This window comes from Larus michahellis, chromosome 3, assembly GCF_964199755.1.
Source record: "Larus michahellis chromosome 3, bLarMic1.1, whole genome shotgun sequence".
Classification (NCBI taxonomy): Eukaryota; Metazoa; Chordata; class Aves; order Charadriiformes; family Laridae; genus Larus; species Larus michahellis.
This window is the reverse complement of record NC_133898.1, coordinates 96,858,778-96,875,634: the sequence shown is the minus strand read 5'-3', so window position 1 is coordinate 96,875,634 and position 16,857 is coordinate 96,858,778. Positions and strand designations below refer to the sequence as shown.

At 41.3% G+C, this 16,857-nt stretch overlaps 1 protein-coding gene and 1 long non-coding RNA gene across 7 annotated transcripts in view; one reads left to right on the top strand and one right to left on the bottom strand.

Moving 5' to 3' along the window:
- The first annotated feature begins 142 nt into the window (after nt 1-142).
- LOC141741216 (uncharacterized) lies at nt 143-6,118 on the top strand. Its single transcript, XR_012586323.1, has 3 exons — nt 143-412; nt 1,368-1,511; nt 4,804-6,118. It is a non-coding gene; the product is annotated as an uncharacterized LOC141741216 (long non-coding RNA).
- Nucleotides 5,566-16,857, bottom strand: part of FILIP1 (filamin A interacting protein 1) — a 110,949-nt gene continuing 99,657 nt past the window's right edge. For 3 of the 6 annotated variants that reach the window (XM_074581349.1, XM_074581351.1, XM_074581354.1), the window contains 2 exons: nt 14,260-14,483; nt 5,566-6,394 (listed from right to left, as the gene is read on the bottom strand). In XM_074581349.1, the coding sequence (XP_074437450.1) occupies nt 14,277-14,483 (207 nt within the window). In that variant the 3' untranslated portion in view covers nt 5,566-6,394; nt 14,260-14,276. Of the gene's footprint in view, nt 6,395-8,620; nt 12,639-14,259; nt 14,484-16,857 lie in introns of those variants that run through there. The other 3 variants (XM_074581352.1, XM_074581350.1, XM_074581353.1) reach the window with 3 other exon arrangements.

The following is a 16,857-nucleotide window of genomic DNA, read 5'->3' as shown; positions in this document are numbered from 1 at the left end:
TGCGCAGTAAGGGGGCGCCCTTCGGCGGGAGCGCGCATGCGCAGTGGCTTCGCCGCGCCGCGGGCGGGCGGTGCCGCTGGGACACCTCCCTCAGGCCTTGCCGCGCTGCGTAACGCATTGCGTCACTTTCCGCCGCTCTCGCACGCTTCCGGTGGAGCAGTTGGGTCTCAGCGGGCACACAGGCCCCTTCCGTGGGGGTGTGACTGCCGCCCTCCGGGGAGAGGCCAGGCCAGGCCAGGCCAGGGCGGCCGCTGCCGCCCGCTGCCGCCGCCTCTGAGGGGAGAAGGCCTGGGCCTGCGGCCTTGTCACCCCTGCGCTGTGCTTCAGGAGGAGCCCCCCCTATCCCCTGTTCCCACTGCTTCGGAGGAGGGTTGATGGAAAAAGGCAGCAACGGTGGATCGAAAATGGAGAGGTTAACTTAAGCTGCCTGCTCTCAGGGACAGCGCCAGTGCCACTGTAGAGATGTAATAATCTCAGCAAAGTTGTAAGAGCTTACCTGGATGAAGCCATTCATACTAATCATCACTTTTGGGAGTTGTTTCGTGCTGTATTCCTGCTCTCTTGTCAGAAGATGTGTGAGCAAATCACAGTGCAGTGAGTGTGGACAGGGACATTGCTGTCATAGTTACCTTTTTTTCCCTTTAGGAACCGATGGGGGTTCTATTCATTAAGTAGTTGCCTTGTGGAAAGCAGTGTCGGATTATGTCTTCGTATCCCAGAATACCTGCTTTATCAGGCATTGCTCAAGTGAATGTGACACTGAAAGTCCGTATTTCTCACTTCATTGGCAGTTTTACATTGAAGATTGTTTTGTGAGGGCGGTGTAGTCCTCACTACATAGAGAGTAGCCAAAATCCACTTTCGGCAAGTATTTATGTATTTACTTAGGAAAAAATAATTAAAACTATTTAAATAATTTTATAAGCATGCAATCCAGTCTAAGACGTTTTAGCTGTTTGTGGAACAGTTTCACTAAAACAAATGCCTTTTCGTTCTCTGAAGTATCGAAAGTATCAGCAAAGACCACTGGGGGGAGCAAATGACTTGTGCAAATGCCGTGTCTGTCTGGAGACTCGAAAGACCTCTCTGCAGGCAGCATAGGAAATTTGCACACTTAAGCATCTGAAATTTAAGAATTAGTTTGGTGCCTAAGTAGTTATTTAGGGTTCAAAAATTATTCGTGTTCCTTGTGGCATCTGGGCTAAAGCTAAATCTCATTCCTAATTTATCCTTTCCATTATCTTGTGGGCCCTACCTTCTGTTGTCATTTCACCTCCCTAAGCCCCTTGTCCCTACTGTCACCTTTTTCTTTATTATCTTTTGTTTTCAATTACCACCTTCAGCTGTAGTAACTTTTACTCCCACAGCCTCACAGAAAATCCAGCGAGGTGCAACCTGGGATCCCCAGGGAACAAGGCTGCTGGTAAAACTGCTGTGAGATGGCGAGACATTTCTCTGGAAGCAGGATAACCAAGGGGCAGTGTCAGGAAGTCGCGAACCTGATGCTGCAGGTATGAGAGGACTGGCAAGAATGGACAGGTTAAATTTGTGTGGGAATCTGTTCTGCAGTGGTTAAACTGGGCACAAACTCTGTCGGTTGTGGGGGAATAGCCACAGAGGTGATGGTGTGGACCACGGTGGTGGATCACTGATGTTGTACTGTCATTTGTGTGAACTCCCTAGAGGATCTTGCAGAGATGCCCTCAGTCAGGCAAACACAGGTCGATGTGAAAGTTTCCCTTCAGAAAATTTCAAAGCGACCTGCAGGGGAAACGTTTTGCCTGGGTGCCAGGCTAAACCCAGCTCAGGAAAAACTCAAATTATGTCCCATGGAAATATGAAGAGCCCCAGAGCTTTTGAGCGCTCATCTGCTCCGTTTGTATCAAATGTCATGCTAATACAGCCAGAGCCACAAAAGCCCACGATAGATCTGGGAAATGTGGAAGAAGGAGAAACAGGAGAACTTCCTCCTTTCCACCCAGTGGAATCAGCTGCTGTCCAATTTTGAACTTCTGAATTTTTGGACAAATTTAACAAGGTGTGGTATGGTACACATCCTCGTGGCCAAGTCCTGATGTGAGGATAAGCATTGCCACATTGACAAAGCAACAACTGAAGTGAGGTGTCTGAACAAATTTCTGCTTGAAACCGTTCTGCACGATGTGAAACGTAAAAAACATTCTAAGCTACCACACAGATCAGATCTGCTATTAGCCATTCATAGCTCTCTCTTCAGCTAGTTGTAACTAAGGCCATATGTTCATCTATAAGCTTGGCGTACCCTTTGCACTGTTACAACTAGGTTAATCAGAAGTGTGATTTTTCTTTTTGCCAAAAGGATTATATCCTCAGTAACATAACTGGATGCAATCAGAGGGTATCTTACTTCCAGTCTCTAGAGAAATCAAGAATATCAGCATAAGTACTTCGATATATCGGTTTTACCTTTTCATTGGTAAGCTAAGGTCTTGGTTGGATATTATTTCACAGTTTTACGCTATGGCAAACCCATTTATATCCAAGCAAGTGCAACCAACAAATTTAATGTTCATGAAATTCTACAATGAGGTGCTGTGCGATGTGGTCACGGTGGTTCGTGTGCAGTTATAAGTCAAATAGATACAGAAAAAAAAAGAAAAACACTTATTGAAACATACATTTATAATGTTCCTTTTTTAATATGTGTAATGGCAAACTGATTTATTAGGCATTCACCTAGCACAGACATATCACATAGTCAAGGCCTCAATGTGTTACATTTTTAAGGCAAGGAATAAGCAAATATGTATCTGACTATCTAAGAATAAATGCTAAAATTACAGAATTTTAATTTGAAAACTGAAGTCTCATTTCAGGGTTATAAAATGAGCCTTAAAATTGTACACAAATTAATATATTGTAGTTAATCTAAAAGACCACCAATTGGCATTTACTTTTTAATTGTATTCCATTAAGCCCCCAAAGTGATCTTCTGGCACTTACCCTATCACATTGTCCACTTATTTCTAGGAAAGATGCAAATAATTAATACTTTTCAAAATAAAATTAAACAAATAAAACCTTATGCGGTTAACCCTCCTAATATTTAGAACAGAATATTTTGAATGTAATCCAAATAAAATGCAGTAACTGCCAAATAGATTATTTCAGGGACTAAATCTACATAACTTAAAGCATTACATATGAAGTTTTCAACTTAAATGTAACTGTTCAGAAGGGGAGATGGAACTCAGTGATGCATAGTAGGAGGTGGAACAGTCAGGGCAGTAACCTCCATTTTATATCTTGTTTTCTACATTAGAGAGAGTTCTACAAAACAGGCAATTTTGTCTCCCCTTTAGTCCAATTATGTTTCACAGTGACGCAAAAGGAAAACTCACTGGCTGTAAAGTTTTTCTCTAGAAATCAAAGAACTGGAGATTTTTTTTAATAGACTGAAACATTATATACCATCACCTATAATTATACTAACACAGGCCTTTCAATCCTCTTCAGACAGTAAGAGATCTTTAAGAGAAAATTGGATCTTTCACTGCTTTTAAATTCCTTAAAAGCTGCTGGTCTCCATAGCCCAAGGTAGCCTCTACGTTGTCAGTCTGAAAGCACTTCCTGATTACTTCCTTTAAAATGACAATACTTGTAGAAATTAATCACATCTTTAGTCTATATTAATAGATTTCTTCCTGAGTATCCCCAGAATAGCAGCTCATTATGTGGCTAATGCACTTTCTTTACTTATTTGTTTTAGATTCATATCCAAATTAGGTAATGTAAAAAAATTGACCAGGAACGTAAATGCATTGAAGATGAAATAACACCTGTCAAAGCACACAGGAGTTTTATCCTCCAGGCATTTCTATGAAATAATTTATCTGCCTGCCAGGTGTCAGATCAGAATTTATTATTCCACCAGCATAAACCATTATCAGCCAGCGATTAAATAGTGTGTATCACCCCGGATCTTTTATGACCAGTGTTACCAGTCTCCTACTCCAAAGTGCTGCAGTTCACCGAAAATATTTTTAAAATCTAAACGATTTCAAATACACCACGACTGTAGTTATGCTTTAAACAAACCTTTATTTTGTAAAGCTTAAAAACTTAATGTACTTGCGAAACCGTAGATGTTTATATATTTGTTTCAGAATCATAAACCAAAAGGGGACACCTTCCACAGACACTCATACTGAATCAGCTTTATATTAAAATCTAGACAAGGAAAAATATTTTCTGCTTTGATTGAGACCTTTTAAATCCAGACTCAATTTCAGAATAAGATTTTGCTTATATCTTCTTACTCATATTTAAAAGCTGAAGTTTATTTCAGGCACGTCACTGTCACTTTCAAATAGCTGGCAGTTTCATTCCAGATGAGCTCAATGTAGTTCTTAACACGGATAGGTTTTGATTCCCTAGTAATGCTTTGAAAATAGAAGATCTGGGTCATTACGATGTTCACTCTACCGTGCAGTAAACTGAAATGTGGCACGTACTAAACTTTATTCACCTCAGCTGTATCATGCTCCGAAAGCTGGAATTCTTCTCAGCTCACTCTAAAATGTGATCTACAGACACAGCTATGTTATTGGCATATATCCTCTGCCGTAAGAAAAAAACCACACACTCCTTAAAAAACTTGGTGTACCAGCTGAAGTATACGCTACACCAACAAAACGACTCTTTTGCAATGATAAGCAGCATTTATTTTGATTGTTCAGTATAGCTGTATTAGCCAGCTCTTTATAATGCAGAGAAGCTCCAAGGAAGTTTACACAGGTCCCAGAATATCCTGCTTCTCTACAGCGTCAGCATTTGCTGCAGAACTCCTGTCTAGAAGGAAAAGCAGCTCCTGTGGCTCCCATGAAGATCGAATTGACTCGGCAGCAGTGCGGTATTGCAGCTTCAAAGATGAACTGACCTAGTCATCTCAGTGGGACACTGAGTTAATGCATCTTTCCGGCGTCTCACAGCACATCTCCTGCAAGCAACACCATTTGCCCTTCCAAAAAGTAATTTCTCCCAGTAGCTTCCGCAATTAAAAAATCCGCAGTATTTTAAATATGTGCCAATGACTTAGATTAAAAATAATTCATTATGAAATGCATAGGGAAAAAAAGGCCCTGCCTGGGTTGTATCCAGCTTTATATATAAATTCATTCAAAAAAATCATTTTAAGTATAGCTGCCATGGAATTCTCTGGATGCTACTTGAAAAGCTACAGCCACCAGTGTAAAATGCGCCCTTCGGCGTAGGGCAGAGTGCGTGGGATCTCACTTGTACAGTTCTACTAGTCCAGGACTAAATATTCTGATTGTACCAGTCAAACGTCTCTGACAGTGCAGCGAAAGCACAAGGTTCATTAAGTCATTAAGGGCTTGGTTGATAGATTCCGCTCCATATCTAAAACCATCTGAATTAGTTTTACTACGTACATCACTGTGATACCACAGTGAGATACCAGTGAGAAAATGGAACTTCCAAAGCCATGCATTCTGTCCCTATAAACAAATACATACACAAGTACTGCCAACCTTAAGAAATTAGACTTCAAATTCAAACACTTGATTACATTTGCATAGTTGTGAAAATTTATTAGTTACAGTGTAATGAAAATCAGCTTTTTTGGTACAGGCAGAAGTAAAAACATACATTATATAGAAAAAAAATCACAGCTTTAAAAACTGGCTTACATTGTTTAAAATGAGTAAATCTGGTTGTATTTCAAGGCATTGGACTTTAATGCTTAATTTTATGCCAAACCATCACACAGTGCAAGAAATATTCTGCAATAGTACAAATTCCATACAGCAGTCTTCAGAGTATTTAGTCTCACAGAATCTCGTGGTGGCAAAAAAAACGTGCTGAATATTTTTCCATTTAAACACAAAACACTGCTGAAGTTAAAATTTTTCTTTCTTTACATACTCTCTATTAAAAAAATATCAAATTGCGAATTTGACAGTGTATTCTACAAATAAATGCGCCATGGACAACAGGAATTGCAACTTTGGGACAGTTACTTTACAAATTGTGTTATAAAAATAAATTATATCGCAAACATCAAACAAAATAAAGCACATGCCTTAGGCTTTGCAAATAAAAGTGAAATTCAGCCGGCAGAAAGACTGCTTCTCTCTCTGACTATGTACTTTAAAAATATCAGCAAGGCCCTTCATTCTTAAAGCTCTACCAAGAAAAAAAAATATATAAAATCTAATGGAAGTAACAAATACTTCCATGAATAATCAGTAGCACAAGTGACCCTGGTGTGTTGATGGTAGAGAGCTTCTACAGTGATCCATCCAACTGGCAAGGAGGGTGGTGCACACAGAGCGTGTGTGGGGGGCGGTAACTCATCTAGAGTTCATGCGTAACTGGTGAATGATGACACTCTCTAAAAGAAAAGAGAGCAAAACATTTGGGTTTATGAAACTGCGAAGAGATGACACTTTAAAGAAGAACAGTTACAATGGCAGCGCAGAGCATTGTTCATAGAACCATAGATTGGTTTGGGTTGGAAGGGACCTTCAAGATCACCTAGTTCCAATCCCCTGCCATGGGCAGGGACACCTCCCACTAGACCAGGCTGCTCAAAGCCCCATCCAGCCTGGCCTTGAACACCTCCAGGGATGGGGCATCCACAACTTCTCTGGGCAACCTGTTCCAGTGCCTCACCACCCTCACAGCAAAGAATTTCTTCCTAATACCTAATCTAAATCTCCCCTCTTTCAGTTTAAAACCGTTACCCTTCATCTTATCGCTACACTTTCCTCTAGAAATGTGGACTTACTCTCACATCACTGGTTGATAAAAACCATCCTGGCTAATGCTACAAAGGCAAACTAAATTTGCATCAGGCTACAACTCAGGAGCCCTTGGCTTCCACTGCAATGTCAAGACCATCACTCGGTTGTCCATAGGGAAAAAGAATAATGTAGTGGAATGGATTAAACCACAGGAACACCAAGGTTCCAGTCCCACACCCAAATCAGGTAGAGGAAGACCTGGAGTGGGGTCTCTTGTATCCTGTCTGAGAAAATCTGTCATAAACCCACTAGCAATTCTGAAATGGGGATGAGGAAGAGGTTAGGAGGTCAATTCTCATTTTTAATTGAAATTTGGCTTATAAAGCTACGCTGGAGTCAGTAAGTCTGCTTGAATTTTGCTACTGACTTTAATAGGGACAGATTTCAGCCACCACAGGCAAAACTAAGTATTGGCGTTGTCATTGAAAGGCTGGACTTGACCTTGCCCTGTGTGTAATGCAGGAGATCCCTGATCCTGATTAATCTCTGGGCTCTGCTGAAATACTAAGGACCTGGTCTTCTCTTCTATCCATATACGCTGCTCTTACAGGCAACTTTTTCAATGTAAGACCTTAGCTATCAATGCTGTTTTTCTCTGAAAAGGTGTGGTTTATGCATTTGAAATAATGTAACTGTACCAATGCTAACTAGAAACATACAATAATACATTTTCAGAAGCATTTATTTTCTTAATTGAAATTATTTGGTTGGGTTTTTTAAGATTCCTTCCTCTCTTAATAGTCTGAAGGTTTTTCAGGATTGACATGACCCAAGAAATGACACTAATCATGTATTTTTTTGCTTTTATGTTTTTATTGACTTGTGCCTTTTTCTGCTCCCTAATGTTGCAAGACGTTTGATTAAGTTAAATTCTAAGAGGAAAGAAAATCAAAACGTTTTCCTTGTACTCTTAATACCAGAATTTTGCCACTAGGTGGCACATTCCAGTTTTTGAGCAACGAATTGTGAAAGAACCACAAACTACAATAAAAATTTACCGTACAACCAGTGCTGATCTTTAACTTCAAGCTCTTGAGGAATATGATGTGAAAAGCTGCATTTACTTAGTATCAGATTGTAACCTCCGGTGAAATCTCCCATTAACTTCAATGGGAGTCACACGAACTCTATATAAAACAAATTTTTCTTAATACGCGCTATGCACATTATATATTAATATGGAGTTTAGATACAAAATTCTGAAAACTAAATGACCAGCAGAAAAGTATCATGCTCCTTGTAAAGGCCAAATTACTGATTGAACAGCAAAACTACAGTAGGTTTCTGAATCAGTCTTCCTCCTACAGACCCAATATAGCAATTATGCAGAAAAGAGCAGGAGAAATAATTAAAAAATCAAATAATTTCCACTTCTAGTATTCATTTCTCACGTACATGTATATGTTTGCTCTTAGTTTTTCAACCATTTTTTCATTTAAAATGTTTATATATATATAAAAAAATAAACACATATATTTATACACACACATATTGTAGTTAGTAAAAGAGGTGTCCGAACAGTAAATAAACTAAAATTATAGTAGGGCAGATTTTGTCAGAGTTCTGTAGGAATATGATTATATCTGTAGGATATGATTACTTAAATTTTTCTAGGGTTATAGATGTTTCAAGAAGCTACAAAGTCACTTAAACAAAACAATTTATTTTAATGACAGGAAAAGAAAACGCAGTTAATGTAAAACTGCTAATTTTGCTTTCAGTCCCACCGATGCAAATCAGAGCTTCTCCAAGAAACACAACATTAACAGGTAGCCTATGAAAAATACCGAGTCATATAATGAAGCACGTCAACTGACATTTTAACATACGAAGTTTAATTTCTTCTTACAATATATACAAACAGGTAACGCCAGATAATTTAAAAATGTATGTGCCACAGACAACGCACACCCAAGCAACAGAAATGATACATCAGTGTTTCTATTTTTAAAATCCTGTTGAAGAGAGTTTTTAAAGTGAAGAACCGTTCATTCCTGAGTGATTCATACCTGACTCTCAGAGCTGATAGCTCTGCATCTAAGAGCAATTAACCCTGATTGCATCTTCCAAAAAGCCAAGTAAGAGCAGCACGTAGGGAGCAAGATTCAAAGTGAAGTTAACATCTACAACAAGAAATGTTGCATAGGGTTTTGCTTGAGAAAGCTCAGGCAAAATTAAGGGGAAGAGGGTAACTCACACTGACAGAGGGGAGAAAAACATTCCCCTAAATGAAAACAAGTTCGAAAGATGAGCTCACAGAAACTCCTGCCAGCGAACTACAGGTTTCAAACTGACTCAATGAAATCGGCCACTGAGGTGTGATGGGAACACGTAATTGGTCTGAAAATTGTCCTGACTGTTGCAGCTGATGCCAAGCACCTGAAACCCAGCAGGACAGTTGCTTACTCTCTTTAAAGACATGCTCTTCCATTTCTGATCAGAATCACTGAAAATTCATGTAAACACTGGGCACGTTTTAGAACACATGTAGCATACTGCAGGCAGTAACATAAGACTTGGCATCCAACTGGCATGAATCAACGTATTAACGTGCCTTCAGAGATTACTCACACGATGCCAATTACTTATGTGCTGTAAGTGGTTTGAGGTTTAAATATGGTAACATGCGTACTCTGTGAGCATATTCAGAAGAGTCACAAAGTGTTATTTGTTTTTTGAAAAATCACACTAATGGGTGTCACGAAATGCAAAAATGGTGGGCAAAATAAATCAAAATCTCTGTTTTTCTTCTATTATTTGCTCACCATGTTTACCAGTCTGAAAGAAATCCCCCAGGCATTAGGGCTGAAGTTCTGTGCTCCCGCGTTTTCAGTTACACTTACTCAAATGTATTGCTCTGTTAGTGACTACACTAGCAATACTCATATGTAACAGTAATTCAGGTGACAGGATCTAATCTAGAGAACACAGTGGAAAACTTATTAGGAACTAGATTTAAAATCACAGAGATCATCTGGAGAACTGAGGGTGCACCTTCTCAGTCCATACGTGCTGCTCATGAATGGGCTGGCCCTTTCCCTGCTCTTCTGCCTCTCCACCTCACTGCTGTCCCACTGCTGGGCTCGAGTTATCGTAACTGCTTATATGGCCACGCAGTCAGCCAGAACAGGGCATCTCTCCAGCTGACATTGACTCCTACCAAAAATACAAAGATTGGTTCTCAGCCAGCTCGGTTCCTGATGAAGCATGCTAACTATCATTATTGCTCTGAGCTGAGTGCATTTTGCTACTGAAACTGTTCCACTTCATAAGAAATCAATACAGATAAAAAAGTAAGAGAGAGAAAGCATGAGGATGAGTCAGTCTAGATGATGGCCTGGGCAGAGGAAGGCTTGCTTTCTGCGCTGTAATCCAGTAACGTAGAACACACAAGAAGCCCCGATATTTTCCTATGGACTGGTGTGTCACAGTTTGATTCTTTGGCGCCTAGTAAAATCTGAGGTCTGAACAAAGCTTGTCCTTGTGGTATTTCTGACATCATTCTCCTGTGTTCCTTCTTTGATGTTGTATGAAGGTGAGCTCATGCTACATTCTTCTGCACAGTGGGGCACTGCCAAGGTCTTGCTCCTCTTCTCTGTCACCCTTTTCATTAAACTGGAAGAACTTCTCATTCTAGAAACCCTTATTGCTTTGTCAGATTTGGGTGAAATTGGTTGATGTGTTCAATGTTATTACCAATGAAGGACAGAAGGAGGGATGGATGAACACAGACACTTCATCTTATAAGCCTTCTTTTCACAAAAGGCCAGGCTCAAAAGCAGCCTTTGGAACAGGGACCAGAATCCGGGGGGGCTCCCTCCTCCTAGTTCAATATGCTGACCACTCAACCACTCTCTTCTTTCTGCTCAGTGAATACTGAAGCCCTCCATGCAGAACAGCCCAGCCTTTACAGGAGGGAATGAGAATACCACCTTCTTCCCTCTCAACTGTCTGTCAGTGCCACTGGTGAACTTGGCTGCAGCTGATGTAGGTTTGAGTCTCATCAGATACCAGTGAGAAAGGGGAACCTGTCTCCTACCTTTGAAGAAAGGTTTCCATCAAAGGCCTTTTAAAATAAGCAGCACCACCCCTACGTTTGTGTGGTATTTGATCTACGAGGAGGCATTCATGATTCCACAATCAGTTTAAAACAGCCACTGGTTTCCTACGCCCGCCTTCCTTCTTTTTCCGTCCTGAGAGCCTGGAACTAAGCTATGTTAAAGCTTTTTGGGTTTTGCCAGATTTCTTTTAGTTCAGATCAGTTTCCCAGTTAAATTCAAACACTTGTGCCAGCTCAAGGGAAAACCAAATGGAAGTGAGTACTTTCCTTGCTAGAGGTGACAAAGACAGGACTACAGCTTTTGACTCCAGCATGGGGTTACATCCTGACTTTAAGCAACCATGAAATTGTGCCTTGACTTAAAGCCCTTAGAGGAAATACAAGAATACCTAGATTATGGATCTCAGGTTCAGAGGCTGCAGTGCTAGTTAAGTCACAACTGAAACACTGACTAGAGAAGTGCAGAGGAAGAACTTCATGAAGATCTTCAAGATGCCTCTGGGGCTTAGGCACTGTCTTTAGACTCGGTTGTCCAAATTCCCTTCTGGAGCTGACCGACTGAATGGAGAATCTTACTGTAGTCACTAAATATAACTGTCTTCAGATTCAGAAGAAATTCCTATATAATAAAGACAGTTACACTTCAACTTTTAAGACTTCTGAATTATAGGCTTTCTTTTTTCATCTTACTCTTCTTCTGCCTTTAAGAAACAACAATCTCAGGTCAATTAAAACAGATGTTAAAAAATTATGAGTACAACTAAATACCTATTTTTAGCTATTTTAGCTATAAATACCTATTTTCAGCTAAAATACCTATTTTAGCTGAAACAAGGATCTGAAAAGGAAGGCTTAAGGCAGCTGTAGTTCATCGCTGTATCGAGCCACATTAGCTTGGGGCTCATGTTTGCAATGTTATTTAAATGACTGTTTTGACCTGAAGACTTGCTTCAGTGCCAATATTTAGAGTGAATATCCAGCAAAAAGCTCTTAATAACATGTTTTCTTCAAACATCAGCTAAAAAATGTCTATGTCACAATAAGAACAGTAAGATCTCGGCAACAATTTATTGACAAATTGAGGCTTTTAAGCGCTAACAATTAATTGAAAGGATCTGATATATTTCTGGCATAGTAACTCACATTGCTTGCTAATTCCAGTTTCCAGGTTTTATCTGAAATACTGGGAATTGTGTGTTATGAAAAATGTTACTAATATGAATCTGATTTTCAGATGTCATAGGAACAAGCACCTTAAAATGAACTGGTATTGCAGATGCTACACGTGTAAAAATTGAAGCCTACTCCTTTTCTGATACGGCAGCAGCTTCTGCATCACAGAAGTGCCCCTCGTGTGAATAATAAAATACCAGCTTTACCCTGGGATAATGGCCATATCCGGATCTTAAATTGGACAGCAATGCAAAGTGCAGACTGAAGACTAAACATTGCTTGGGCTGATATAATTTTGCTGACCTTCTGTGGCAGATTCTTCCATCAAATCTCTTCTCCCAGACAGAAAGCCATTTAATATTTCACCCACTGGTGCATTTTCTTTGCTGTGAATTGTATTTATTATTTATTGGTCGTCTTCCTGCCTTGCCTTCTGAAAGCTATTCCTAACCACTGGGTCCTTTACAGCTCGCTGTGGTGGTTGAGTTACGAGAGCTTTAAAACCATCATTTATCAGTCTGCTTGGCTCCATTTCTTTTGGTTGTGACTTTCTTCTGTGGAAATTGATCACTTAATGGAAATGCCCTTTAGTAACTTTCCTGTTATTAAATAAACAATCATAACAATCATGAGCATCCACACCATTTCCATGCTGGAAAAATTCCTTAAAGCATGCTTAAAAATGCAAACATATATGGGGAAATCACAAAGAGGGAAGGAAAAACAAGGAATCACCATGGTATTGTGAAGCGGTCTGTATTTAAGACTAAATACTTCAAACAACTGAGAACTGAGAGTAACTTCCATACCAAACCCTATCCTTTTCACTGTCTGTACCTGAGCTGTGCCTTTACATAGCAACTCCTGGCACCAGCACGCTGTGCTGACTTCCCCTCTAAGACATAAAAATGCTTGGAAATCAAGGTTTAAACATAGACCAAGCCCATCCAACCCGGAAAACTGAAAACCTAGTGAAGCCAATGGCGTGACTTGCTTCGTAGCCTTTAGTGGTCTTTGCAGCAGGCACAAATGGACTGTATTGATTTCAGCCAGATCAATGTTTCTCAAACTTTTTTCAAGGACTAAACACCTTTTGGCTCCCTTGCCTTCATCTGACCCCTGAGCTGGCAGTAACCCAGTGCGTGTAAGTCAGGGACCCGGCTGTAACCATCTACATGCTTTAACCCCCTTTGTAAGAAATAAGCTGCTGCTTACTGCTGCTGCGGCCGAATGTTGTGCAACCTCCCTACCCCCTTGAATTTTGTAACCACCTTGAGAAAGCAGCTCACCACTGAGAAATGCTGATTTGGATCACAGAATCACAGAATGGTTCAGGTTGGAACGGACCTAAAAGATCATCTAGTTCCAACCCCCCTGCCCTGGGCAGGGACACCTCCCACTAGACCAGGCTGCTCAAAGCCCCATCCAGCCTGGCCTTGAACACTTCCAGGGATGGGGCATCCACAGCTTCCCTGGGCAACCTGTTCCAGTGCCTCACCACCCTCACAGTAAAGAATATCTTCCTGATATCCAACCTAAATCTCCCCTCTTTCAATTTGAGGCTGTTACCCCATGTCCTATCATTACACTCCCTGATAAAGAGTCCCTCCCCATCCTTCCTGTAGGCCCCCTTTAGGTACTAGATGGGAGACTCCTAGAGAGAAGGCTGGTCACACAGCGCCCATCCTTCCTCTCTTCCTCTCCTTCCCACCCCTGCGGTACTAGCTTTCATTAAAACACGACCTCAAGTGTGCTGTCTCCTGGCGTTGCTTCCCTAGGCAATGCAGCATCTCAAAAAATGTGATCACAGGCAGGAAGAAAAGTGCCCCATGCAGCAGCGAAGGTGGAAAGTGATCTGTTAAGGTGGAAGACAATGTAGTAGAATGTAGTAGAAGTGACCAAACTCCCTTTGATCTATTAGAAAGTGACGAAGTCTATCATTAAGAAATCCCGGGCTAGATCAATAACCTAGTGCAGTTGCCCCGTTATCACTTCCTAGGCTGAAAATCTTCCTGGCGTACTGCCTTTTGATGGCTTCTTTTTTATTATTTTAACTTCAGTAAGAAAACAAAAGGTTGTTGTTACTTAAGTAGTCAGTGCACACACTTATTAGTTTGTTGTGAGTGACAGCTGCAGGACTCCATTAGTACAGGTAAACGTGAGCAACTACACAGACAGGGGGCTGACTTCCATGGTAGCAGCAAAACCTGCAGAACATACCCCCTGAGCCACCGCCATCAGCCCTGACCCCCGCCCAGGGAGGCAGAGCTGCTGGCTGAAGATTTCTTCAGTTCTATTTTCATAGACTGAGTCTCAGCACGAGGCTCGAATTTTGTCACATTTCCTGCTCCTGGGGCTGCCACTACTGGCTTTCCTGCTTTCATACCTTTTGACACAGGAATGCGGGTGGGTGCAGGTCTCGGGGATGACCCATCCTGTCCTGTCTGCAAAAGAGAGAGACAGAGAGAAACGACATGAATGGAGGACTTTTTCTTCTCATATATGCTCATCTTATACTTTTCATTGGTTCTTCTTCTACCTCTCAAGCCACCACGTCCCAAATCATGCCTATTAGCAAATTAACGTTTACATTTGGAACCTGCCCACAGCACGTACTGCTAGAGCAGGGACAAAGGTACAGTTGCGATCAAACGTTTTTCCCAGAGCTGAGGTCCAGTGTTTTGCATCAAGATGTCATGGGGATGGGAATCCCTGCAAAACTCCGAGTCCACAGCACAACACAGAGCAGGATGGCCTTACAGGCTACCGAAACGCTGGCTCAGCTGTCAGACAGATGCAATATTAGCATCCTGCACAGAGGCAGCGGGCCCTCAAAACAATATAGCCACATGAGGCTAACGCTGAACCCAGAGTAACTGCCGTATTTTCAGTGCTGGAGCAAGATTTCTCAGCATTATAGTTAAAATTGAACTTCGCTTCCCAAAGTATGCTTTGGCCATGGCCAGAGCCGCTTATTTCTGCACTGGGAAGTGCAGGGAAGGGGCTGGGAGAGAGAGACAGAGGGAAGATTTGGATTTCCTTCTCCTGTGGCTGTGGGAGGAGGGATGTGGGAGAGGGCTCTCCCCCTCCAAGCCCTAGCCACAACTTCATGAACTCTAGTGAGGGTGAAGCAGGCAACCTAGATTTCCAGGGATACCTCAAAGCAGTCTGGACATGGTCATTTTATTATCTGCCAGTCTGCTGCCCTGGACAACAGCCTACCAAGCATACTTATTGTCAAGTTTGGTGACTTCAGAAAAATTAAAAACTGGCCTTGAGAAATTTTTAATGTTTTTTTTCTTCTGGATGGAATGTGGTTGAGGACCCAAGCATGGGGCTGGCAGACCCAACAGGGCTCCTACCAGGGCTCTGTGCCTTTCTGGAACACTAGCTGGAGGCCAGGCTGGCTCTCCTATAGCTCTCAAAATGGCAATCAGTACATAGTTTAGGCAACTGAATCCCACTGTGTAAATGCACTTGGATAGGTCAAAAAGATTCAAAAGGGCCAACTGGTATTTTCTATCTCCATTGGCCAGATAATGTTGCACATACTCTGCAAGGCCAAAACTGGAAGCTACCCCTTATGGACCACGACCTAAAGAAAATACTTCTAATCATGACAATTCTGAAAGGAAAATGTGGTTTATCTTCTGCAGCGTGCAATACAAATACAAATGTTAACAGTGACAACTTTAGTGTATCAGCTGAATTTATTATGTGACTTTTTTCTGTTCAGATAATGGACAAAGACTTTGACCTCACAAAAGAGAACACTTCTCATAAGATCCTGGAATCCTGGCTAGACCCATCTGCTAAATGACTAAATTCTGCAACTTATGACATGTAAGCACAATAAAACGAAACTCCTGAAATAGACTGGATTAGGGGATTGCATCGACTGCAACACATATTTGCACATTTACTTGAAAATGCCCTTAAAAAATGCTCCACGAAGGAACATTTTTCCCTCTCGAAGAATTTCCAGCCAGTAGCATCAGAGCCTTCTGTCTGCATCCTGAGTATTCAAAGGAAAACCATTCCTTAATCTTCTAAGAACAGTTCAAAACCCCATGTGTACACAAAAAAAAAAATCACAATTGGAAAACTTGAATGCTGTCTGCCTGGCAGGAAGGAAGCCATTTTCAATAACTAAAAGCAACATTTACAATAGCAGTCTAAAGGCTAATATGGAACTCACATGTAGATGTCAAAACAAGTTAGTCCCATACAATTCTGTAAGGCAAAACATGCAAATGCATTCCATCAGCCTTGGAAAATATGTCAACATCCCAGGGAACCCAAATGACAAACATCTTGTACTCCCTGAAAGAGCTCCACAGTGTGTAAACATGAGGCAATCAAATGAAGTAGCTGGAATCTCAGGCATTTCTTCAGCTTTATTCACATGTAAATTATTAACTAAGGATTTGGGCGCTTTCAAGTTACTCATTTCAAGCCTAAATCGCTCAAAAGCACTTTGAAAAGAACTCTAACTTGCTTTAAATTTCTTAGTTGCCTTCCTTAGGGCATACTAACATGTTGATCACATGGAAGCTAATGCCTGCTTCACAGGCAGCTGCAAAAGCATTTTGTGTTTGCCAAGTGAAATGGCACAAAGGTGGCTCTTCACCAAGCAGTCCCCTTTGGTGAGAGCGACGGGGTGAGCACGCAGAGGACACTCTCCGGTACCCACCTGTGGCAGAGAACCCACACAATTGACTGTCTCTTAGCCATTTCTTCCAAGAATCAAGCTCTAAGCAATTCCCTCCAGCCCAGTTTGTCTGTAGGCTGCTGTCTTGATACAGGAATGCGGCTCCA